This window comes from Octopus sinensis, linkage group LG2 (assembly GCF_006345805.1).
Source record: "Octopus sinensis linkage group LG2, ASM634580v1, whole genome shotgun sequence".
Lineage (NCBI taxonomy): Eukaryota > Metazoa > Mollusca > Cephalopoda > Octopoda > Octopodidae > Octopus > Octopus sinensis.
The window spans coordinates 86,741,639-86,767,154 of NC_042998.1; the positions used below are offsets into that span (position 1 = coordinate 86,741,639).

Here is a 25,516-nt window from a genome sequence, read left to right on the forward strand (position 1 = left end):
CAATGAATTGAAGATAAAGTAAAATAATTTAAACTTAATTTCAGGATGAAATGTTTACAGCAAATGCTTCTGTATGGATCCAAGTTAAGGATGTTCAAGATATGCCACCAGCATTTATACATTCCTGTTGTGTTGAGAAAATCAAGGAAAATTCAAACAAGGTAATACATTACATTTCCAGTTCAGTTTTTATTGTTTATTGTTTTGGAGAGAAATAATTACAAAAACTGATTATCATTTAATGCCTGTTGTCCATGCTGGCATGTGTTGGATGGTTTGACCAGGGCTGATAATCTAAGGTGTTGCATCAGAATCCTGTCTGATTTGGCATGGTTTCTACGGCTGGATGCCCTTCCTAACACTGACACCTCTGAGAGTTTAGTGAGTGCTTTTATATGTCGCTGGCACAGGTACCAGTTGTGTGACACCAGTATTTTCCACGACTATGATTCCACTTGGTCTGATGGCTCTTCTCAAACACAGCATATTGCTAGGAATCTCAGTCACTAGTCATTACCTCTGTGAGATCCAACATTTGAAGTTCGTGCTTCACTACCTTGTCCCATGTCTTCTTTGGTCTACCTCTACCACAGATTCCATCTACAGTTAGAGATCAGCACTTCTTTACACAGCTGTACTTGTCCATGCACATCACATGACCATACCCGTGCAGTTGTCTCTCTTGCACATCACATCTGATGACTTTTATGACTTACAAGACATCAACACTTTGTTGTACATGGACACTGACATTATACATCCGAGGAAGCATACTAGCTTCATTTCTTTCAAGCCCATGCATGTCCTCAGTAGTCACAGTCCATGTTTATCTATGTTTATGTATAAATTCATGTTTAATTGTTCTGTATGTATCTCTGCGTGTTTGTATATTATGCATACATGCCCACACCATCATTTGATCTTCACATTTCCATGCTTGCATTAGTTGGATGAAATTTATGGAGGTAGATTTTTTTTTTTTACAGCCAGATACTCTTCCTGATACCAACCTTCACCTTGTTTCCAAGTGAGGTGATATTCCCTGTGGCCAGACATGTATTTCTGTCGAAGACTGGAAACAACTACATGGCTTGTATGATGGTGTTGATCATTTACAATCTTCATGTGATGTCAGGACAAGGGTATACACATACACACATACACACACATGAAGAAACGTCATATATATATATATATATATATATATATATATATATATATATATATATATATGTATGTATATATAATGGTCTTCTTTCAGTTCCCATCTACCAAATCCACTCACAAGGCTTTGGTTAGCCTTTGACAACTGTAGAAGACACTTGCCTTAGATGCCACAACATAGAACTCGACCCAAAACCACATGATTGGGAAGCATGCATCTTAGCCACATCACCATGTTTGTGCCTATATATCTATACATACATGCACATACACAGCCATGTCTGTGCATACACACACACACACACAGATAAGTTTATGTGGGTGTGGGTGTGAGTGCATGTCTACATATATCTATGTATATATGTTTATATATATATACCTGGGTATTTTCTGTGTGTGTTTATGTCTTTATGCATATGTATGTCTATATGTGCTGTATATATCTGTGCATGTGTATATATCTATGTTTACCATTCAATATATGTGAAAGTGGTTATTGTGCATATATGTTGGTACATGTTTGAGTGAGTATGTATATCTTGGCGTGTATGTATATATATATATATATATATATATATGATATATATATGATATATGTATATATGATATATGTGTATATATATATATATATATATATATGATATATATATATATATGATATATATATATACATATATATATCTACTATATATATGGAAATCTGTGGGTGTGTTCGTTTGTGGCGTTGTTATCTAACGCCTCCTACATCATTTTATTGATTTTGACGAAACTTGAAACGTAAGTAGAACTCAAGTCTGGAAAATTAGTTACATACTTAGATTGTTGAAAAATATCGACAATAGGGCCCCTGGAAGGCTTTCTTATATCTACTATATATAACTAATATATTATTTTTAAACATCTAAGGAAAATGACCCATTTGCTCCTGAAACGTAGCCTTATATATAACCAAGGGAAATAACCCATTCATGTTTGTAGATTTTTTCGTATAAATGAAATTGAGTATGTTTATTTCTTAGTATTTGAACTATTTGTGTTATTTTCGCAATTTATCCAGTACAACTCTTAAAAAAATAATTAGTATTTTCCTAAACAAGAGATTTACTTATTTCAGTTAGTGATTTATTCACGAATATACCAACACTAGCACTGCTGAGGGTAATATTCTTGTGAATGCACAAAAACATTTTTCAGAGTTATTTAATTTGAATTGTTATTATCTCATATCTGATTAGCCTGTTATTATGTAACATGCTTCATGATTTTAGTATACATGATGTTCTAACAGCAAAAGCAATGCCTGGTTCTTTCTTGCAACCCTCAGGTCTTCCACTCCAGCAAAAGGTTTAACCACCTGTGAGTTCAGAATATTGACCTTCACTGAGCAGTTGTGTTTCAGACAAGGCAACAATATTTTGCTATATCTATCCAGCTACTTGGCTATAACTGCAGATCATTTTCGAGGAAATGTTTCTGCTGACTCAACATCTAACAATGTGCGGATGTTCCAACAACCAATGTTTAGTGGTTTAAACCTCCTCCCTCTTCTCCTTGCTGTAGCATGATGATGACCAGGCACACACCATGGTGCCATGGGACATCTGCCAGAGCAGACCCCATCACATGTTCCAGAGCCCTTATTGCCATTTACATCAGTACAATTTCTACTTGGCATTTGAATGATTGTCTTTTAAGGTTTCAACCAGCCATTTTTGTGATAGGTTTTACTTTTTGAAGTGATATCTGTGCATGATAATTTTTATAATGGGGAAAGGATTTTCAGAAATCCAATCCCATTCTCTGAATATGGACAACATAAACTCGAAAATAAGAACTAGTCTACATCATAGAATATTATCAGTGTCACAGGTTTTCTCTGAGTTTCCCTCTCCCAGAGAGATGCTGTTACAACAGAGGGGCCTCCCAGTGGGCCAACCATGTACCTGGACACCAACCCAGGTATTTCCCTGTTCCCACATATACATACATGCATACATACACATTTCTTTTTTCTCCTGCAGGGTGTCCAACAATTGCCCTCCTCACCAAGCAAGCTTGATGGGTTTGCCAATTTAGTTGCTGATGACCCAATCATGCAATAGGTTGTACTGTGTTACATGTTACCATTAATGCCCAAGAGCAATCTGACATACGTACATACATACATACATACATACATACATACATACATACATACATACATACATACATACAAACAACTGGGAACTTCCACAGAAACAGTGAAAGAAGAAATGAAGGTGGTAGAGGCCTGAAATCAGTTCAGACAGCCTTCGAATGCTGTGTGGTTTCACTCAGGTACCACCTGTTGAACAATAGCAGCAAAAATAAATGTATAAATGAGGTGCTGAAAGGTGAAGTGAGCAAAATTGTATGAATTGGCAGTGAGCTGCTCAAGAAGCACTCTCTCCCTGATGATCTCGTATACAGCCCCAAAACAGCTGGGCTCTCTTACCTCAGAGAAGACCTGGGTTGAAAGCACTCAGTATAGAAAAAAAAGGACCATGCATGGGTATGAAGAAGACAGTAGAATTGACATGAAGTGCAGCCACTCTTGGACACAAGACCACTACATCACATCACTTTGAAGGCTATGCATTTGCAATCCAGGAACAGGAGATTGCCACAAACTACCTGATGAACAAGAGAGACAGTGATGCTCTTGTAATCCCCAGGTGCAACTGCATGTGTAGGCTATGTTATGTTTCTGTGGAAGACATCTCGCATGTGATTAGCAGCTGTCTTAAAATGTCATCACAGAACTACCTCCCTATGCAACATGATGTTGCAAAAACAATTTACAATGCCATTAGCAAGAAAGACTGTCCCGAAATAAACTTAGAAAATACCTCTGCTAAGGAATACATTCATAAACACGAACTCAAGAAATACTTGTGGAATATTCCCATCAAAACTTCTGTCAAATGTAAACATAACATATTTACATTTGATGGATATTTGTCATCATCTTGTTCTCATTCCTAAGATTTTTTTCATTCTTCTTCTTCTTCTTCTTCTTCTTCTTCTTCTTCTTCTTCTTCTTCTTCTCCTTCTTCCTCCTCCTCCTTCTTCTTCTTCTTCTTCTACTACTTCTTCTCTTCTTCTTCTTCTTCTTCTTCTTCTTCTCCTTCTTCCTCCTCCTCCTCCTCCTCCTCCTCCTCCTTCTTCTTCTTCTTCTTCTTCTTCTCCTTCTTCTTCTTCTTCTTCTTCTTCAAGTCACTGCCTGAAATCGAACTCAGAATCTTGGGGTTAAAGGCCCATGCTCTTAACCACTATGCAATATGCCCACGGGCATATGGCGTAGTGGTTAATCACTTATTTTCCCAAAGTACAGGTATATTTCAAAATGTTCTCTCTCTATGCACTTGCGGAGGAAAACACAAGCACATTGCCATTGATTTGAATGAAACTTACATCAATGAAAGTATCCTTTTCTTCCCTCTTTTTAAAGCCTAGGATCTTTATCTCTATTGAAAAGAAACCCATATATATTACTAATGATGCTTTTTTGGTTTAGCCTCCAGTCATCCCCAGTTCAACAGACCTATGAGCAAAGCCATGACCATTCTATCTTAACTTCAGAAGTAGTGTATCTTGGACTGGTTTACAGGGTGGTAGCACTAGGTAATGATATGTATAAATACAAAGTTATTACGAGTTCAAATATGCTTGGTACACATTCGAACCCATAAAAAAGCCTTTCACTCTACTTGGTGATGGAGAATATTTCTCACTGTAGACAAATGGCGTAAATACACCAAATTCATCTTGCAGTGCCTACAGCAAGAAATTTTCTCAATGACAAAACAGAATGAATAGCTTTCTTATTGGTTCAAATGTGCTCCAAGTATATTTGAGTTGGTAATAACTTGGACTAGTTTATCTAATGTCTCTTTCCATTTTTTGTAAGATGTTAGAGTGAAATTTGAAGGTTATTAGGTTGTTATTTCTTTCAGGCCAAATGATAAGGTTGGGATTGTCATCTCTTTTGTTTGCTTATGGCTTGGATAATGGGAAAAGTATCAATTTAAGAAATTTTGATTTTTTCCTTAGTAACATTTTGCACCTTCACAAAAACTCAGAGGAAACCATTATTATAACCTTTTATTACATTTTGAAATTATTTTTGCTATTTAATCACTTCAGTTATTTTTATTTCACAGGGAACTCTCATCACTACAGTGACAGCTGAAGATCAAGACAGAGGCATACCGAATGATATTGGTTATGAAATTATTAATGGTATAATTTCCATGATTTATTCTCTAAATCTTGAAATAAAACAAAATGCAATACTGTGCTTGATTCATTCAAAGAATTTAGTATATATGTACATATATACTAAATGTATCATATAAGTAAGGATGCCAGTGAAACCTGCCTTAGATACCAGGACAAACAATGTAACAGAATATGGAGAATTTATGATAAAGGAAACAGAACAAAGACGTGGTGCAAGACAGATACATTTCAAGGGATGATGTTTGTAGAGACTATACTATGTAGGGAGTTAGTCAGGAGGTTTAGGAAGGCTCTGAGGAACACCAAACTTAATATTGAGCTTGTTGAGAAATCAGGTCCTTTGACAAGACCACTTGCTGCAGCATGACCTGCGTGGTATTTATCTTTAGCCCCAGTATTAACTGTAAGACCAAAGAATGTGGTTTGCATCATAAAGTGCATGGAGGAGGATTGGATTGTAAGAACTGGAATACAACATACATCTGGGAGACTTCTAGGAATTTACAAGAAGCTATCAGACATTAACACAGGTTCTTGTCATCCAGCCATCGTTTTCAAGAAACTGGTAAAGGACATCAGCAGAAGAATATCTAGTCTATCTTCAAAGAAAGAGATTTTTTATGCTGCCATCCGATACTACAGTGAAGCTCTGGCTGCCAGTGGTTTCAAGGATAGGATTAGTTACATGCCAGAACTTAGTCCCACCAAGAGAAAGCGCCAGTGGAAAGTGTTGTGGCTCAAATAATCCTTCTCTTTAAAGGTTAAAACCTGAGTAGGTAAGATTTTTCTTGGCTTAGTTGATAAAGACTTCCCCCATACAAGTAGATTCAGCAAAATATTCAATAGGCATATCCTAAGAATTTTCTCTAGCTGTGCACCTAGTATAAAAACGATTTTATTAAATAGGCCCACACCCAAGACAGGCAGGATGCTCATAGAGGTATAACACAACATGGCCACTGCATGGCTGCTGCAACACGGAGACTGTCATATATGAGGCAGAAGTAACAGTCAAAGGACCTAATGAGCAACCAGACATTTGAAAATATGTAGGAGCAACCAAAGGCCCCTTCAGAACCCTCTTTTGCAATCATAAGTCCTCTTTCAACATCTCGGAGACATACCATCCCAACCCTGGCCAAGCACATTTGGTGTTTGAAAGAAAATGCCTCCAAATATAGTATAGATCTAAGAGAAATGTAAACCATACTTTAATAGCAGCAAGAAGTGCAGTTTATGTCTGGCTGAGAAAAGAGGGATTTTAAAGAGCACCCAACACCCAGGCTTTTCCCTGAATAACAGAAACGAAGTGTCTAATCCTTGCCCACATGAAAGGAAGTACATCCTATCATACCTGTCTGTCCCATTATGCCTACTGTCACCAGTCCCCCAGCCTCGACTTTCCACCAATACTCTAACTAAGAATTTGACCAGAACATTCACAAATTCACCCACATACAAACACACACACTCCAACATGGCAAACACCTAACAAACAGACCATTTCCCACCAACTCCAATATAAGCCTCACCATCAATTGTACCCCTACATACACTGCATGCACACATAAGCCCCCACGACCTTAACCAGTACAGAAAGAAAATGCACCGGCAAACACAGTAATGGATGCCTAGACCCCCCTTCAAAAGTTATACATACTATACCACTACACATATCCCACTCCCACAAGAACACCAACCTGAAAGACGAACACAATTTCCACAGACACTTCATGATGGCTCTTTCTGACTTACAGCATAACCAGCCATGTGGTGATGACTCAGTACCAATGGACTATACTTTTAACTAAATCCCCTACTTGGTTTGTTTCATGGTCTTTTCACAGCAACCACAAACCAAATGTGTCCTTTCACCTCCAACAATAGAGAGCATTCATCATATTTCATCCTATAGTAGCTACCTCTGATGAGCATAGGGTTTTATAATTGGATTGTTACCTAACATTCAATTGTACCTTTAGCTGATTGGCAAGATTGGCTATGGTGGTTATATAATATTGTACACTTCAGATATTTTATATGTTTGTGTGTATATATATATATATATGTGTGTGTGTGTGTGTGTGTGTGTATGTGTGTGTGTATTGGGTCATCCCATAGATAATATGGTTTGTTTATACTTCTTTTATTTTCAAAATTAATATAAGTTCTTTTTTAATCTAAAACATACTTTCCTTGATTTTCTATAATGTTCTTCCAACTATATAGTAGATTTGCAATGCTCCTTTACTAAAATTCACTTGTCTGTGATGAAAAATACTCCTCTAGTACTGTTTTGACCTTGTCTACAGAATTCATATTATTTCTGTCCAAATGATTTTGAAAACTGCTGAATAAATGATAATCAGATGATGCAGTGTCTGGTGAATATGGTGGGTGGGACATCTTTTCCCATTCAAACTACTCTAGCATTTGGAATGTCATCTGAGCATTATCCTGATGGGAGAACACCTTTTGTCTTGAAACAAATGATGGTCACTTGTCTTCTGGTGCTGACTTAAACGACTAGTTGAATGACTAAATCCAAGCTCTTCTGTTCGTTCCTCAACTGTTACGATAGGATTTAGTTCCCCCAGGGTTTCCCAGATGTCCTCATTGAGCTCTACAGATCTTCCAGAATGAAGCACGTCTTCTAGGCTGTAGTTCCTAGCCCAGAATTTCTGGCATCACCGTTGACACTGGCTTATGCATATTGTCCGATCCCTATATATGCATTAATATTCCTCATATTTTCTGTTGCACTGTGCCTTTATTGAACTCATAAAGCAAACTATGCCAAATATGCTCCTTTGTCACTTCCATTATCGCTTTGAAAAGATAACTGTTAAAATCGAAGTTCACTCTTCAAAACTTGCACTAAGAATAAGGACAAGGTAAAATTACTACCAGCTTTTATAACAAGTTGATGCAGGTAGTTTATCTTATCCCTCTGTGACTTTTAGCTCATGCAATTGAAAAACTGCATTATTTATGGAATGACCCAATGTTGCTATTATGTTAAACTGTCATGTGTCCAAATTTGGCCAAATATGTTTTATTCAATATTTATTTTTGCTTGCTATAGCCAGGTCTTTTGGTCAAACAATTGTATCTCCAGCTGCTTCAAATGCCAAGATATCAAAAATTGTAAAAGTATAGTCCAACAGTTTTGCTATGGAATGATGAACCTATTATTGGTTTTCTGGAAAAGCAACATTTTGGACTTACAACACTTTTGCATAATAGCATCGATATATATATGATAATAATAATTGCTTTAGTAACGAGAAGATGAATTTGGTATTAATCTTTATTTTGTACAATGGTTATTTTGACCCATTCTGCTACTGTCCTTTATGGGTGGGACTCCTTTCAACATGTTGCATTGCATCAGTTTTGCTGTCTGGGTCTCATCAGATACATCTACACATAAAGATGTGTCTCACTAAAGATCCCATGTTTTGGCTGTCATGTTGTAATATGCCTGTCTGGTTAGGAAACTGTGCCAGTGCACTACTCAACAAATTACCACACTAATCAACACATACCCATTAGTCAAAATTTATATATACTTATATTAAACTTTTTAATACTTTTTGACTGTTATATATATTTAGAAAAAAAAATTATAAATATAAATTAATAATTTTAATTTTAAATTTAAATTTAAATAATTTAAATTTTTAAATTTTATATTTTATATATTTTGTATATTATATTAATTATTTTTATTTTTATGTTTTGGTTTATGTTTTTCACTGTTTGATTTACCTAATAGTGGTTTTATCTCTAATTTGATCTCTGTATTATAATTCTGAAATGCGAAATGTTTGTTTGTCTGGTTTTGGCATTGGAACGGGTTAAAGGGCACTAGATTTCGTCGGATTGACTCCAAAATTTACAGGGACATGTAAAATGAGGTGAGGATGTGAGTGGGCTAGGTTAAAAATCCCTATCTTAAAGGTGTGGTTACTAGGGCAAAAAAAAACGCACACTTTCACAAGTCATCTCTCATTCTCTGATCTGCCTGTCTTCCTCTGTCTCTCTCTCTTTCCTCCATTCCTTTCACTTTCTCTCTATAACGTCGTTTGACAGCATCTACTATCTTTCCCCCGCCGCCTTCACTCTTCTCCCTCCCCCTCTCTCTCTCACTCTAGGTCTGTCTGCTTTCATAGAGAGATTATTATCACCATCACCACTACACAATCATGAAAACAAATATTATGAATCAGATATTTATTGGGTTAATTTATATATGTGTGTGTATTCTATATATAAATATGTATATATAATGTATATATACAAAGTGTATATATCTATATTTATATATATATGTGTGTGTGTGTGTATATATATATATATATATATATATATAATTTGTATACATTTGTATATATATAGCGTACACACACATATATATAATGCGTATATATATACATATATAAATTTAATGCGTATATATATATATAATGTGTGCATTATGTGGTTGGTTGACGTGAAAATATGCACACCTATATTAAAAGTGCTGGCAAGTTTGCATGGCAACTACTTTTTTCCTCAAATGAAAGGTGTGACCTCTAGGACAAAATTCCTCATCTTATAAAATGTGGCCCGAGTAGACCTGAATGAAATTGGGTTATATTAACCAAAATGTGAAAAGGGGTCTAAATGGGGCTGGAAGGGGATTAAAATTTACATGAGCAGGTGCTTAGGAATTCTCTGTTACATCAAGCTAAAAAATTTGCGCCAGTCTTTTAATCGTCAATGTGTTGCCATCCATGATGAAGAAGTTTTGAATGCTTGCCACGGTGAGTCTACTGTCGTGAGAAAGAATCAGTTCAAAACTTGGTGTTTAGGAATTTTCTTTTACATCAAGTTCAAAATTTTACGCCAGCCATGAAACTGCCACTACATTGCTGTCGTCGTTAAGAAATGCCAGCCATGGTGACTCTACTATCCTCAGATTCTATCCCTTCAAATTTTGGTTTACAAATTTTTTTTATTTTTATTCAGCTCGCAAGTTTGTCTGTCCCTTTTAAATGTTAGTGTTTTGCTGTTTGCCTTGAAGCAGTCCTTTCCATTGTCACTGCCTGATATTTACGATTGATCTTTCAAAATATTTTCTTTCTCAACTTACTCAAGATCTTTTGTTGTTTATAAATGGGAGAGAGATAGATAGAGAAAGATAGAGAGTAAGAGAAAGTGAGGGAGAGTCCGAGAGAAAGGAAGAGTAAGAGAGTGAGAAAGTGAGAGAGAAACAAAGAGGGAGAATGTGGTGATAAAAAACAGAAAGGAAGCAACAGAAAGTAAGAACCACACTCTTACCCCCACGTAGAGTGGATCACCTTAAGCTAGTTTATATATATATATATATATATATATATATATATATATATATATATATATATACATATATACACATACATATACATATACATATACATATACATATATTACCATTGTCATCATCATTTAATATCCATTGTCTATGCTGGCATAGTTTGGACGGTTTGAGCTGGCAAGCTGGGGAGCTGAACCATACTCCAGTTTAATTTGGTATGGTTTCTATAGCTGGATGCCTTTCCTATTGTCAACCACTTTGCAGAGTGTACCGGGTGCTTTTACATGGCACCACATGGGCGATTTTACATGGTGTCACACAGACACTATTATCTGGTGCCACAAGGGCACATTTATGTAGTACTGTCATGACAGCTTTTTATGTGGCACTAGTACAGAACTCTTGCAGGTCGATCCTCACCACCAGGGGTGCTGGTCTTAACACTTCTGCAGCAGGGCATGGGTATTCTTGAGCACAGCAAGGTGCCAGGCATCTCGGTCTTTTGTCATCTTACATGAAAGTTTCAGCATCCTGAGGTCGTTCTTCAGTACTTTGTTCCATGTCTTCCTGGGTCTCCCACTTCCACGTGTTCTGTCTACTTTGAGAGATTGACACTTCTTTATGGAACTGATTGCATCCATCCGCATCAGATGACCAAACCAGTGCAGTCTTCTCTCTTGTACACTGCAACTAATTCCTAATATACAATATATATATGAATATGTATATATAATAATAATAATATTAGGGAATAAATCCAAACTTACAGGGAAAAATTAAATTTAGGATTAAATCCAATTTTATAGTATAAATATATTATATTATATTAGAGATAAAACCACTATTAGGCAAATCAAACAGTGAAGAACATAAGCCAATGCATAAAATTAATTTAAAAATATAAAAGTTAAAAATTAAAAAATTGTTAAAATAATTTAAACTTATAAATTTTAAATATATATATATATATATATGTATGTATATTTTTATATTCATATATTATTTTGTTTATTAATTAATTAATTAATTTATTTATTTATTTATTAATTTACTTTTTAATTTTTTTTTTAATAAATATCAAAAGTATTAAAAGTTTAACAAAAGATAAAGAGTAAAACACTACGATCGTTTCATGGCTGTACCAATTCGAATAACAATAATTTAAATTCAATAATAATTCGAGTTATGGTTACAGTCAATCTTCAGGTTAATTGAAATATTTTAAAATAATCAGAAATATTTAAACAATATTTTTAAGATATAATAATATAATTATTTTACTTATAATAAACTCTATTATCAAACTAGAAACTTAAAACTTAACAATTATGATTATATCAAAAACGATTATAATGTTAAATAATAATTTTAATTTTTAAGGTAAGAAACCCACTGATAATCTAATGTCAGTAATAATCTATATCTAATTACATAAATATTTTTTTTTTAAATGACTATTATATATAAAAAATTATCAATGGAAATATATAAATGTATATAAATATTATAATTAAGATCTAAAATAATTTCTATAAATAAATATATATGCACATATAATAAAGACCTAATAAATTAATATTTCATATTTAAATATGAAATATCTAAATTCAAAAATATAAACAAACTTAAACGAACTTTCGGAAATCTTATTTAAAATACTTATAGAAATAATCAATTCATAGTTATATAGTATCGAATAAATACTATAAATACAATAAATATATTTATCAATGGCAAATATCAATTTAAAAAGACAATAACTAAGTTATGCTATTAAGTTAGACATGGCCTGGACCAATCTTTTATCGAAACATATCTAAGTTTATCTAATTTTAATTATAAGAAATTTAAAACTACAATTAATACTATTAATACATGTATATACATAAATCTAACTTTAGACAACTTGTAATCTTGCTATCAAACAACATATCTATCGCTAAGTAATATCTTACGAATAAACTTAAATTTAATATCTAATAATTATATAGAAAATTACGATAATTAGATCATTACATAAACAACAATATTTACATAAGAAAAATATTATTACACCAAAGACTTATAAAAATATTAAAATTTACAATTTAAAGATGTTAAATATAAATAGATACTTATCTTAGCGAGGTTTTGTAATGAATTATTTTAGATCTTAATTATAATATTTATATACATTTATATATTTCCATTGATAATTTTTTATATATAATAGTCATTTTTAAAAAAAATATTTATGTAATTAGATATAGACTATTACTGACATTAGATTATCGGTGGGTTTCTTACCTTAAAAATTAAAATTAATATTTAACATTATAATCGTTTTTGATATAATCATAATTGTTAAGTTTTAAGTTTCTAGTTTGATAATAGAGTTTATTATAAGTAAAATTATTATATTATTTATATCTTAAAATATTGTTTAAATATTTCTGATTATTTTAAAATATTTCAATTAACCTGAAGATTGACTGTAACCATAACTCGAATTATTAATTGAATTTAAATTATTGTTATTCGAATTGGTACAGCCATGAAACGATCGTAGTGTTTTACTCTTTATCTTTTATTGAACTTTTAATACTTTTGATATTTATTAAAAAAAAAATTAAAAAGTAAATTAATAAATAAATAAATTAATTAATTAATTAATTAATAAACAAAATAATATATGAATATAAAAATATACATACATATATATATATATTTGTATATATATATTTAAAATTTATAAGTTTAAATTATGTTAATATTTTTTAATTTTTAACTTTTATATTTTTAAATTAATTTTATGCATTGGCTTATGTTTTTCACTGTTTGATTTGCTTAATAGTGGTTTTATCTCTAATATATATAATATATATATATATATATATATATATATATATATATATAATGATAAAAAATTAAAATAATAATAATAATAATAATAATAATAATAATAATAATAATAATAATAATAGGGAGTATAACTCCACACTTACAGGGTAAAATTCAATTTAGTATTAAATCAAATTTCACAATATAAATATATAAATATAAATCAGTGATAGAACCGCTATAATGCAACTCAAACAGTGATAGACATAAACCAATACATAAATAACAAGTAATATATGTAATAATTTTTTTTTTATGTCTATCACTCTTTGAGTTGCATAATAATGGTTTTATCTCTAATTTATATTATATATATATATATCCAGTGATCATATATCCTATCATCAGCATTGCTTTACACCTTAACAGAAAAAAATAAACTTTTAACTTAGACTCAATCTACACACCTGTTAAAAAAATACCATGAACAAGTATAGGGTAGGCTCCGCTGTCAGGCATAATTTAATTATAGATGATTTTTAACTGAATCCTATCTGAAGCATTAATAAAAAAAGAAAAGAAAACTCTTCTTTCAAACTTTTGTTTTATTTTTCAGATTCTTGTTCAGCCTTTTCTATTTCCAATAACAGTGGTGAAATCAGAATTGAATCTGATAATCTTGACCGAGAAGATCCTGTAATTGATAAACTGAATGGCGTCTGTACTGTTGAAATAAAGGTATTTTCATTTATATACTATTCTTCATTGTTTTTTACAGGATGAAGCAATAAATTGACTCTTTGTTTCATTTTAGCTACCTAGATATTAATATTGGTTTCAAATTTTGGCACAAAGCCAGCAATTTCAGGGAAAGGGGCTAAGGCAATTACATCATCCCCAGTACTCAACTGGTACTTATTTTATTGAACCTGAAAAGATGAAAGACAAAGTCAACTTAAGTGGAATTTGAACTCAGAACATAAAAACAGAAGCATCTAGATATTAGTATTAATGGATAGAGAGAATCATTCAAACATTGGACAAGATGCTCTGCTCTATTTGGTTACAACTTTGCAGTTTTTGAGTTCAAATTCTGCCACAGTCAACAACTTTGCGTTTCACTCTTTCAGAGTAGAAAAATAGGTACTAGTCAAGTACTGGGGTCAATCTAATGATCTATATCCTCTGCAAAATCTTATGATCATGCGAATATAAAAGAAATCAATGTAAACCAACAGATAGGTGCAGGAGTGGCTGTGTGGTAAGTAGCTTGCTTACCAACCACATGGCTCCGGTTTCAGTCCCACTGCATGGCACCTTGGGCACGTGTCTTCTATTAGAGCCTCAAGCTGACCAAAGATATCTAAATTCAAAGGAATATAGTATGGAATCTTCAATAATATCATTGTAAAGAAAAAGAACAAAGAAAAACGAAAGTAAAAACTCACAAAAGATAGCTTTTGAGTGCATTATGAAAATATTTAAAAAATAAGTTATTTCATCTTTATTTAGACTTAGGCTTAAAATCATTGACCAATATTTCTCTTGTATTTTATAGGCTTATGAAATAAAAAATAACCAAAAAGGTGATAGTGTCACGAAAAACATCACAATATTTGTAGAAGATGTGAATGACAATGATCCCTTGTTCAATAAAAATCTTTTACTGCAAAGGTCAATGAAAATACTACAAAGGATAATCCAGTAACAATAAATGAGATTATAACTGTAAAAGACGAGGATACGGTACTGAATTTTTGCATTTCTCACATATTTTATTCTTCTTCTTCCTATCTTATCTTTTGTATTATTTATAAATATTTTAGTGTTTTAATCTTCCATTTTTTAAAAATAGCATTGTGCTGAGCCCTCTCAAATAAGAAAATTGAGTGAGAAAATTCGTTTTTGTTCGGATGTTGAGTTTAAAATAGTGTTGCTGTCAGTGTTTGGTTGTTTGTATGAAAACAACTTGAGCAGGTATATTTTAAAAAATTGAGCATTGAATATTTCGATGCAAATGATAGATTTTACACTCCTGATACATACAATAGTTAAGTTTGAATTAGAATTGCATAATAAACAGCTGTGTTGTAGTTTGTTGCATGAGTATAACATAATAGAAGAGACATGTATTTATTTTGTTATCAATTTAGTTACAATAAAATTGAAGGGTCTATTGGCAGCTGAAGTAGAAAGAAGAATAGTGGGACTATTCACAGCAATCTGAATTAGTTACAGAGGGAATTATAGCTCAGTTGATTAGGAATAGAATTAACCTAGATGAGACACAGTTTGGTTTTGTACCTGGGAAGAGTACCACAGATGCCATCTTCCTAGTGAGACAGCTGCAGGAAAATACTTGGCCAAAAGTAAGCCATTGTACTTAGCCTTCACTGACCTGGAGAAAGCTTTCAACAGAGTTCCCTGCTCTCTTAAATGGTGGTTTCTGAGGAAGTTAGGAGTAAAGGAGTGGCTTGTTAGAGCCATACAAACCATTTACAGAGGTGTTGTCAGTAAAGTGAGAGTCGGGCATAAATAGAGTGATGAATTTAGCGTACAGGTAGGAGTTCACCAGGGCTCAGTTCTTAGTTCACTCCTATTCATCATAGTGCACCAGGCCATAACAGAGGAATTCAAAACTGGATGCCTGTGGGAACTACTGTACACTGATGACCTCACCTTCATTGCAGAATCTGTAGCAGAATTGGAGAAGAAATTCCTGGTATAGAAGCAAAACCTGGAATCAAGGAGCCTTAAAGTTAACCTAGCTAAGACCAAAGGTGTTGCTAGCAAGAACACAGATAAGACTCTCTTTCCATTAGGTAAGTGGCTCTGCTCAATTTGTAGGAAAGTGATTTCATTCACTGCACGAAATGTAGGTTATCAACCTGTAAGAGATGCAGTGGAATCACAGGTAGATTAACAGATAAAGTCATCTTTGTATGTGGCAGATGTGCATAAGCAATAAGCACTAAGAGCACACCGGACTTACACACTCTCAAATGCCCAGGATGCTCTCTTGAAGTAGTAGATAGTTTCTGTTACCTAGATGACCAAATTAGGATTGGTGATGGATGCTCTGAAAGTAATGCTTCTAGAATAAGAATAGGATGGAGGAATTTCAGAGATCTATTACCTCTGTGGGCAACAGAAAGACTTTCTCAGAGTGAAAGGTAGATTGCATGATGCCTGTGTATGAATGGCTATACTCTATGGTAATGAAACATGGGCTCTGAATGCAGAAGACGTGTAGATAAGAGAGAAATGAACACATTATTCTCAGCTGGATGTTACAGCAAAATGCAAATGTGTTGAGAGAAACGTTGGGCATAAGAGGAATCAAATGCAGCATGCATGAGAGAAGATTACATTGGTTTGGATATGTGATCCATATAAGACAGTTGCATAAAGAAGAACCAGTCACTGAATGTGGATGGCACTTATGGAAAAAGGCGACCCCAGGAAGACATGAGATGAAGTGGTGATCACTGATCTCAGGATGTTGGGGCTCATGGAGGAAATGACAATGGTCCGAGATGTCTAGTGATATGAGGATGTAGAGAAGACCACCCATGCCAGTGAATCTGATCCCAAACTGTTTCTCTTCTCTTCCTCACATTTCCTCTTCATAGCTATGATTATCTCCCACTCACCAATCTAATCCTTTCAACACTGCCCACTCTATTATTGCTCTCCCTTGTCCCCTCCCCCTCTATACCCAGATTTTCACCAGTTACAGCATTACAACATTCCCCACTCACACATCCTACTTCTTGGCAACACTCTACCTGCACCTGCCATCATTCATTTATTTCTTCTTTCCTCTACCGTTCCATCTATTCCCTGATCTTTGTTCATTGCAAGCATACCCTAGCACTAACTGCCATCCCTCTCTTGTTCTTTCTGTCTCCTACTTTCTCTCTCTCCCTTACTCTTCCTTCTTGTTGAATAATCATGAATTTCCTCTACAACAACAAACTTGTTTCTGTCCTCATTCTTGATCAATCTCTCTCCCTCCTTCTGTTTAGGTAACCATGTCTCTCCTGTACAGCAGCACATCTCTTTCTTGTTAACTCCCCCTCTCTTACTAGGTTACGATGTCCTACATCTTCAGCAGCACACCTGTTTCTGCTCTCATTCTCGTTATTTCTCACTCTCTTTCTGTCCTCTTCCTCTCTTTCTCTTTCTCTCTCTCCTTCCCTCTCTCTGGCTTGGTAACCATTTACCTCCTCTGCAGCAAGACATCTATTTCTGTCTCTCTGTTACAGTCTAACCTTTCATCATCTGACACAAGAACACCTCCTCCAATGCCCCCTCAACTTTTAAAGATTCCTTGTCTTTCAAAATTACTTGGTGACCCTGCTTGTACAGGTGCCACTTAAAAAGCACCCACTCCACACTGTAAAGTGGTTGATATCTGGAAGAGCAGCTAGCTGTAAAAATCATACCAAAACTGACCTCAACTCTGCTGATGTCACATAAGATGCACTCAGCCCACTCTGCAGAGTGTTTGGTGTTAGAAAGGGCATCCAGTCATAAAAAACCATGCCAAAACATACACAGAAATATGACAGACTCCTACTTGGCCAGCTCCTGTCAAACTGTTCAACCCATGCCAGTATGGAAGGAGAGCATTAAATCATGATGATGATCATGCAAAATGTTGCTAGAAATCCAGAACTATTTTGAGATTTGCTTTTTAACATGAATTTAATGGAAGAAAGAAAGTTTCTCCCTGAGGTCGTCTCTAGAAAGAAGGACTATAAACTATAAGTAATATTTGTTAAGGGACTAAGGCAGCAAGCTGACAGAATCGTTAGCATGCCATGCAAAATGCTTGGTGGCATTTCGTCCATCTTCATGTACTGAGTTCAAATTCTGCTGAGGTCAACTTCGCTTTTCATCCATTTGGGAGTTGATAAAATAAGTACCAGTTGAACACTGGAGTTGATGTAATTTAGTTAACCCCTCCCTCAAAATTGCTGGCTTTGTGCCAGTTTTTGAAAATAATATTTCTTGAGAGACTGGGACAGAGACAAAGAGAGATAATGGTAGCAGTAAGAAATAGAGAAACACTACAATATGTATGAATTATAATGAAGTATAAGGACCAGGTTTAGTTAAAGAGTCTGGGCTACTGTCTCTTCAATTATGAGTCAAAATTTACTGTTATTTATATGTTTGCCTCTTAACTCTTAAATGGTCAAGTACCACACTGAGCATAAAGACTACATTCTCAAGAATGATTCTTGCAATGATTAGAAGTTGTGACTGCGTCCTACATATTTTTTTAATGATTCCATTAAAACAAATTATAGAAGGAAAAAATCTTTTTACCACTAGTTTAATTTTCTGTGATAGAATAAGAATGATTTTCATTATCACTAAGGCAGTTTTTTGCCAAAAAGTTAAAACTCATAAAAACGTTCATTTCAAGGTTAAAACCAAAGATAAAAGGTATTTTTTAAATGATTAATCATTGTAACGAATCATTTTTTAAAGTTAATAAAGTTAAAATCAAGTAAAAAAAAGTTAAAACAAGGTTTTAAAAAAGATGAAATTTCTCTAAAAAGTAATTTCTTTTTAGATTCTGAAAAGAATAAATAAATTTATTGATATATATATTTATGTATTGATTAAACCTAAATTTGATATATATTTCTGCAAATTTTTAGTAGAACTGTTGTCTGGGGCTATCACTTTGGAGCTCTTTTTAGCACTCCCTATGACTTGTCCTACCTTTCAATTTTTTTTTATTCTCAACTCATTTGTTTCTGTAATAGTAATTGTTGTTGTTGCTTCTACTTTTGTTCTTGCAGTTGTAGCTGCTGCTGTTGTTGCTTATACTTTTGTTCTTGCAGTTGTAGCTGCTGCAGTTGTTGTTCATTCAGTTGTTGTTGTTTCTGCCATTATTCTGGCAGTTGTAGCTACTGCTGTTGTTGTTGCTTCTACCGTTGTTCTGGCAGTTGTAGCTGCTGCTGTTGTTCTTTCAGTTGCTGTTGTTGCTGTTTTTGCAGCCCGAGCAAACCAGCCAACAAATTTTCCCAAATTTTGCAATTTTTATTTTCCGTAAATTCACACCAAAAAAGCTTTTGTGTGTTTGTTAATTCCTCATTGACACTGTTTTCATCCTTAATGTTGGATTGTTATAATATCCACTCAGGTATAGTAACATAGTTAATAAGACAAGTAAGACTACAACTATCTATGACCATATATTTCATATTCTCTCTCAACACTGACAGACATCCTCTTATTTATAATGACTACCACATACCATTTGTCATGTGGGATGGGTGAACGATTATTATTCTTATCCCCACAACAATAATACTCATACATCACAAAGTAATTAAAACTAGAGAGAGCTCCTAAATGTTTATGGATATATTAATAATAATAATAATAATAATGATAATGATAATGATAATGATAATAATAATAATAATGATAAGCTTAAAATGAAGTTAAAATGTGTCAAAGTAAAAAAGTAAGATTTAAAAATTATGAAAATAAGGTTTAAAATCAAGTAATTTTCAAGATTAAAAAATGTTTCTTGACAATTACTCATATAAACAAGACAATTCCAAACATTTATCTATAAATTTTAAGAAAGACAAAAATTCCCTGAAAAGATAGCTTTTATATTAAATTGTTTAAGAATTAAGTTTAGATCAACAGTCTAGAAAATTATAACCTTATATACAATTTTGTCTAAGAATATATATTTTTTCTTCTCATTCTACTAACATAATGAAGTACATTTTTATGTACTACTTCATTTGTTTTAGGTGGAGTACAGTAAATTCAGTCTTAGCTTGAAAACTTTGGATGGTAAACCATTCACTGCTCTTAAAGTTATTCCAGTAGAATCAGTAACAGAAACAACTATAGCTCTGAGTGTTAATAATCCTGATGAACTTGATTATGAAAAGGAGAAACAAATGACATTTAAGGTACGTATGTTCTTGAGTTTAATTTGAATGAATGTAACCTGATATAAGCATGGGATGAAATTTAGTATTGTATAAATAAACTTCAAATCTGTTGCTATCCCCTTCATATTTTATACATTATCCTTTAACATAGCTTACTGTCATTTAAAAATATGGTAAACAAGTTTTCCAATTTTAACATATAGAGTGCAGTGCAGTGAGATAACGGAGTTCACTTTGTTATCACACAGTCTTAAGTGGTATCTCAACTTTACCCATAGGTATAGGAACCTACAAATTACATTAGTGGTCAGTTTTCTTTTGCTTCCACACACTGTGTGTCTTTCTAGGAAGCAACTTTTCCTAACACTCTCCTAAGGTCACACAAGCTTCATTTTTGTCATTCTGCTACTACCACTAAACTTCTGACTACTACTATAACCTCGTACACTGACCCTGCATGTGAATAAAAGCTGTGAACAATATTCTTCTTTTCCATGTTGATTATTACACTTGTTATTACACAGAGTTTGAACAATTTAACCATAACATAACTTATTACAGTTGTGTTTCGGGGTTATTACTTTCCTGCATCTGCATTTATCACTCTTTGATACACTCTGTCTCGCCAGGTTTGTTGAGGGATGGCAAGACATCACAGGATGCATGATTCGTAAAACTTAGTTGTGATGTACTCTATTTTGATATTTCATCCCAACTCATCTCTCTGTCAGTTAGGTACTTTTCCTCTCTTGTCATTTGTCCATGTTGAGAAGCTCTCTTTGAAAAACATTCAAAGAATAAATAAAAGAAAAGAAAAATGGCAGTGATATTTGTTGATGCTAATAAATTGTCCCATATCTCTGCACTTTCAAAGACAACTGGGCTAAAATATCTTTACTTGAAAAACAAGTAAGGTTTAACAACAGGAATTGCATCTGACTGTAAAAATAGTTCCTCAATAAATATTGAATCCATGTGAGACTGGAAAAGCAAACATAAAATGAAGAAATGAAGAAACAAATGTTCAATTCAACAGATCATATCTTTATATGTATGGTACAGGATTGAAGCATATTAAATTTGAAATCTAATAGTTGTAAAATACCACATGGCACATATGTATATAGGTGAAAGCCATGAGTATTCAGGGCTGGTTACAGGATTTCTGTAATGTGTTTCTTCTTAAACTTCTAACAGATCTTTTTGAAGAGTGTCATTTTGTTAAAATATACTTACAAATTTTCTTGTGTGCATTTTCACTAAGTTTTGCTATGAGCTCAGAGGAATTGTTTTATCTATCCAGCCAGTATTTAAAGCAATTAAAATTTAATTATTATCAAAATATAGAGATAAAAAGGGCACATGGTATACTTTGTGATGTCCTAGTTCAGTGGCCTATTATTTTGAACCTCTTGAATTATGATGAAGTCAACTAATAGGATTTTACTTCAGGCTTTATATTTCTCAATATTATAATGATAATGAAGGGAGAGGAGAGGAAGTCTTTGAAGTCAAAGCTGAACTTAGCAACAATGACAATAATGAAGATGTTGATAGCAACAATGATGATGACAACAATGATAAGAGATTAAAATTTTTTCGAAAATGAATTACATACTTTGATATTTTTGTGGTTGGTCTCAGGTTCAGTCACAATGCATGGCATCTTGAGCAAATGTCTTCTACTATAGCATCAGGTTTACCAATGCCTTGTGAAATTCCGTCAGTGGAAACTGTGTGGAAGCCCATCGTGTGTGTGCATGCGCGTTTGTTGTCCCCTCACTGCTTGACAACTGGTATTGGTTTGTTTATGTCTAACTTACCAGTTTTTTTTTGGGGGGGGGAGTAAACGATAGAATAAATACCAAACTTGAAAAAATAAGTAATAGAGTCAATTTTTTTTTATCAGACCCTTGAAGGTGGTGCCCCTTATTTATTTATGAATTTTCCAGATTGTTGCTGAAGATAAAGCTTCATCTAAAACCAGTGAAGCTAATGTTACTCTGGAAATATTGCCTGTGGATGAATTTCTTCCCCAATTTTCTCAGCAAAGATATCAAGTAAATGTCTCTGAAGAAAAAACTGTTGCTAATCTGATCACCATAACAGTAAGTATGAAATAATTTCCCTTTAAATATTTAAGACAAATTGTTAATAATTCTGTAATTTTATAGACTCTTAACATCATCTTTAAAATGCATATATACAGTCTTTATATCTCTACCATGTTTTTAATTGTTTGATCACTGATCATCTCAGGTACATTTTCTCGGATATGTACATACTGACCACTGTACATGCAGCAATAGCCTATGGATAAGGACTTTATCCTGAGCTTAGGAAAAATGGTTTTGAATCAAATCTAGCATGGTATCATGCATATATCAAGTGGTATGATAAATGATTATGAGCAGAAAGCAGTCTAATCAGAACATTGTGTACATATAAAAATATACAACTAAATAAGAAAATGTATAATCGTATTAAATTCACTTTATTTTCAATCACAATTATTCATGAGGCCAATTCAGGCTCTTTTGTATTAATGTGATCAGAGATGCATTTTCTGTTGTATAAAAAGTTGTCTTTAGTTTTTCCCATGGTCGGATTTGAATTTATAATTGTAGTCATTTCTAAATTTCTATCTAACCAACAGTAGTTAGATAACTATCACAACCATTTTGTGCTGGTTTATCCATATTTGTATGAGTTAGAAGTGTTTTCCACAGTACAAAATTTCCCTCTTGTTTTAGTTCTTTATTGTCCCCTTGGTGAGCGGTTCCGTCACTTGAGATCGATCAACAAATTGTAGATCATGTATAATTGGACCTTACTTTGCATTTTGAAGATCTGTAGGGTCAAATGAGTGTGCTGGGGTTGCTTAGGTTTAATTTTTGGATGCTGATAAATGAAGTTACACAGTACCATGAGATGGTCTTGGAAAGAAATGCTTTTCAATTGCAGTAGTACTAGCATGGTTGTTTAACACAGAATCCAGAGAACTTTGCTGTGTCTTGTTGATTTGGCTATAAGATGAGGCAGAAAAAAAATGTTCTTAATGTTGAAAAGTGTCTTTTTTTATGCTTTATCCAGGGTCAAGATGCAAATTCTATATTCCAAAAATATTTATAGATTCTTTCACATACTTGTTCTTTCCCTTGCTCACTCCCTTACTTCCTTCCTCCTTCCCTCCCCCCTTTTTTTAATTCTGTGGAGGAGTGAAGGGAGACATCAGAATCGGAAGCAAGGGAAAAAGAGTGATGTCAGGACTGGAAGTGAGAGGAAATGGCATCATGTCAAAAGTGAGACATTTGAAAAGCTACTTTCTTCATCAAGATGTTGATGGGGACAGACATGTGGAAGGGATCTCAGAGGGAGAGTAGTTTCTGGCCAGGAGTTGGGGTAGTGTACACATGTAGGTATGGCCAATGAATTCCACTGATCCTTGTGAAGTGAAACTTGATACACTTTTCTGATTTTCTTTTGAGGTAAGAACATTCTAATTTTTTCCTTTCCTTCTAAGAATTTGCAATTTATTTATCAACAATAATATTACATACCCACATCCATAGATATGTATACGTGTATGTCAACATGACCAAACAGTCTGAGCTGACATTCCTGAATCATATAAGTAATAGATTGCATCACAGTTTCTGTGTATAGCCCTTGGTTGGATATAAAATTCAACCAGTGGACCCATAATCTTGCAAAGTGTCCTGGTACCAAAGGAATTCAGGCTGCTCCTTCTAGTTTTAAGCCCCAAAATTCATCATTAATTAATTCATAGTATAATATCTTAGTTAATATTTTCAGTTATTTTAATTTTAGTTTCATGGAAATATTTATTTATATTTTAGGCTACTGATGATGATTCAGGCAAAGATGGAGAAGTGACTTATGCAATATTTGGTGACAATAAGTGAGTAAAAAATATTCAGATTGTGATTTTATTTGTATATGAAAGTTGAAATTGTATCTAATTGCTGGTTCCTTTCTTTGTATCTTACATTTAGCATTGCTTTATATCATAAATTTTAATTTGTTGATTACATTATAAAGTAAAATGCTAGACATATACTTATAGATGCATGAAAAATCAATCTTTCTTTCAATTAAACAAAAACATAATTATTACATAGCAATGAAATATTATCATAACACCTCCTATAAAGAAAAAGAAAAGTGTATAGCACACAACTAGAATTTTCAAATATGCTCCAAATACTAGGCCTTGCTATCTCTGAGGTAGGGTAGGTTTTCCTTGTCAAAAACACATACTCAATATAGTAAAGATTGCATCAAAAAGACTGACCTTCCCTTTCAGGCACCCCTGCCAAAAAAAAGAAAATACTTCATTCTCCAAAAATTATTTACCTCGTACTAAGTTGAAGAAAACCTCACAACTGTGTGTTATGCCTATATTGGATTACATAATTTTTAAAAAAAATATTTTACTTAATTTTTATGTCTTAAGTTCAAATCTTGCCAAAATGAATTGTACCATTCTTTCTCTGGGGTTGGTAAAATACGTTGTAGTCATGTTTAAATGAATTCAAATATATGTGTATGCAATCTTCATGCATAATGCGTTGTAGTGACATGGTTAACAATGAAACCTTCATTTTGTAATTATATTTTTGTTTTGAAGTATATTGTCTTAGAAATAGTTGACTAAGCTATTCAGTTTCACTTATTTTTGCTTTTTCTAGTTTTGTATATACTTATGTCTTCTCATTTTCTCTTCTGAAACAGTTTCACTATAGACAGCAAAAGTGGTACTATATCAGTCTTAAAGAAGTTGGATTATGAAAAAGTAACTTTTTATAGTTTACTTGTTGAAGCCACTGATGGAGGTAATCGAAAAGCGACTGTTGATTTAGATGTTTTTGTGAAGGGCATTAATGATAATGCCCCTATATTCAGACCAAAATTCTATACTGGACTTCTGAAAGAGGGCAAAACCAGTTTTGAGTATGAAATCACTGTTCAA

General features: G+C 33.3%; 2 protein-coding genes across 3 annotated transcripts in view; both read left to right on the forward strand.

Moving 5' to 3' along the window:
- LOC115225143 (protocadherin gamma-A1-like) overlaps window positions 1–15,245 on the forward strand; it is a 98,259-nt gene extending 83,014 nt beyond the window's left edge. For both annotated transcript variants that reach the window (XM_036515021.1, XM_036515026.1), the window contains exons 10-13: window positions 45–161; window positions 5,346–5,424; window positions 14,202–14,323; window positions 15,144–15,245. In XM_036515021.1, the coding sequence (XP_036370914.1) occupies window positions 45–161; window positions 5,346–5,367 (139 nt within the window). In that variant the 3' untranslated portion in view covers window positions 5,368–5,424; window positions 14,202–14,323; window positions 15,144–15,245. The remainder of the gene's footprint in view (window positions 1–44; window positions 162–5,345; window positions 5,425–14,201; window positions 14,324–15,143) is intronic.
- LOC118762200 (protocadherin Fat 1-like) overlaps window positions 8,860–25,516 on the forward strand; it is a 30,961-nt gene continuing 14,304 nt past the window's right edge. The window contains exons 1-6 of the mRNA XM_036500737.1: window positions 8,860–8,899; window positions 14,202–14,323; window positions 20,377–20,541; window positions 22,476–22,631; window positions 24,384–24,445; window positions 25,279–25,516. Coding sequence (XP_036356630.1) covers window positions 8,860–8,899; window positions 14,202–14,323; window positions 20,377–20,541; window positions 22,476–22,631; window positions 24,384–24,445; window positions 25,279–25,516 — 783 coding nt within the window. The remainder of the gene's footprint in view (window positions 8,900–14,201; window positions 14,324–20,376; window positions 20,542–22,475; window positions 22,632–24,383; window positions 24,446–25,278) is intronic.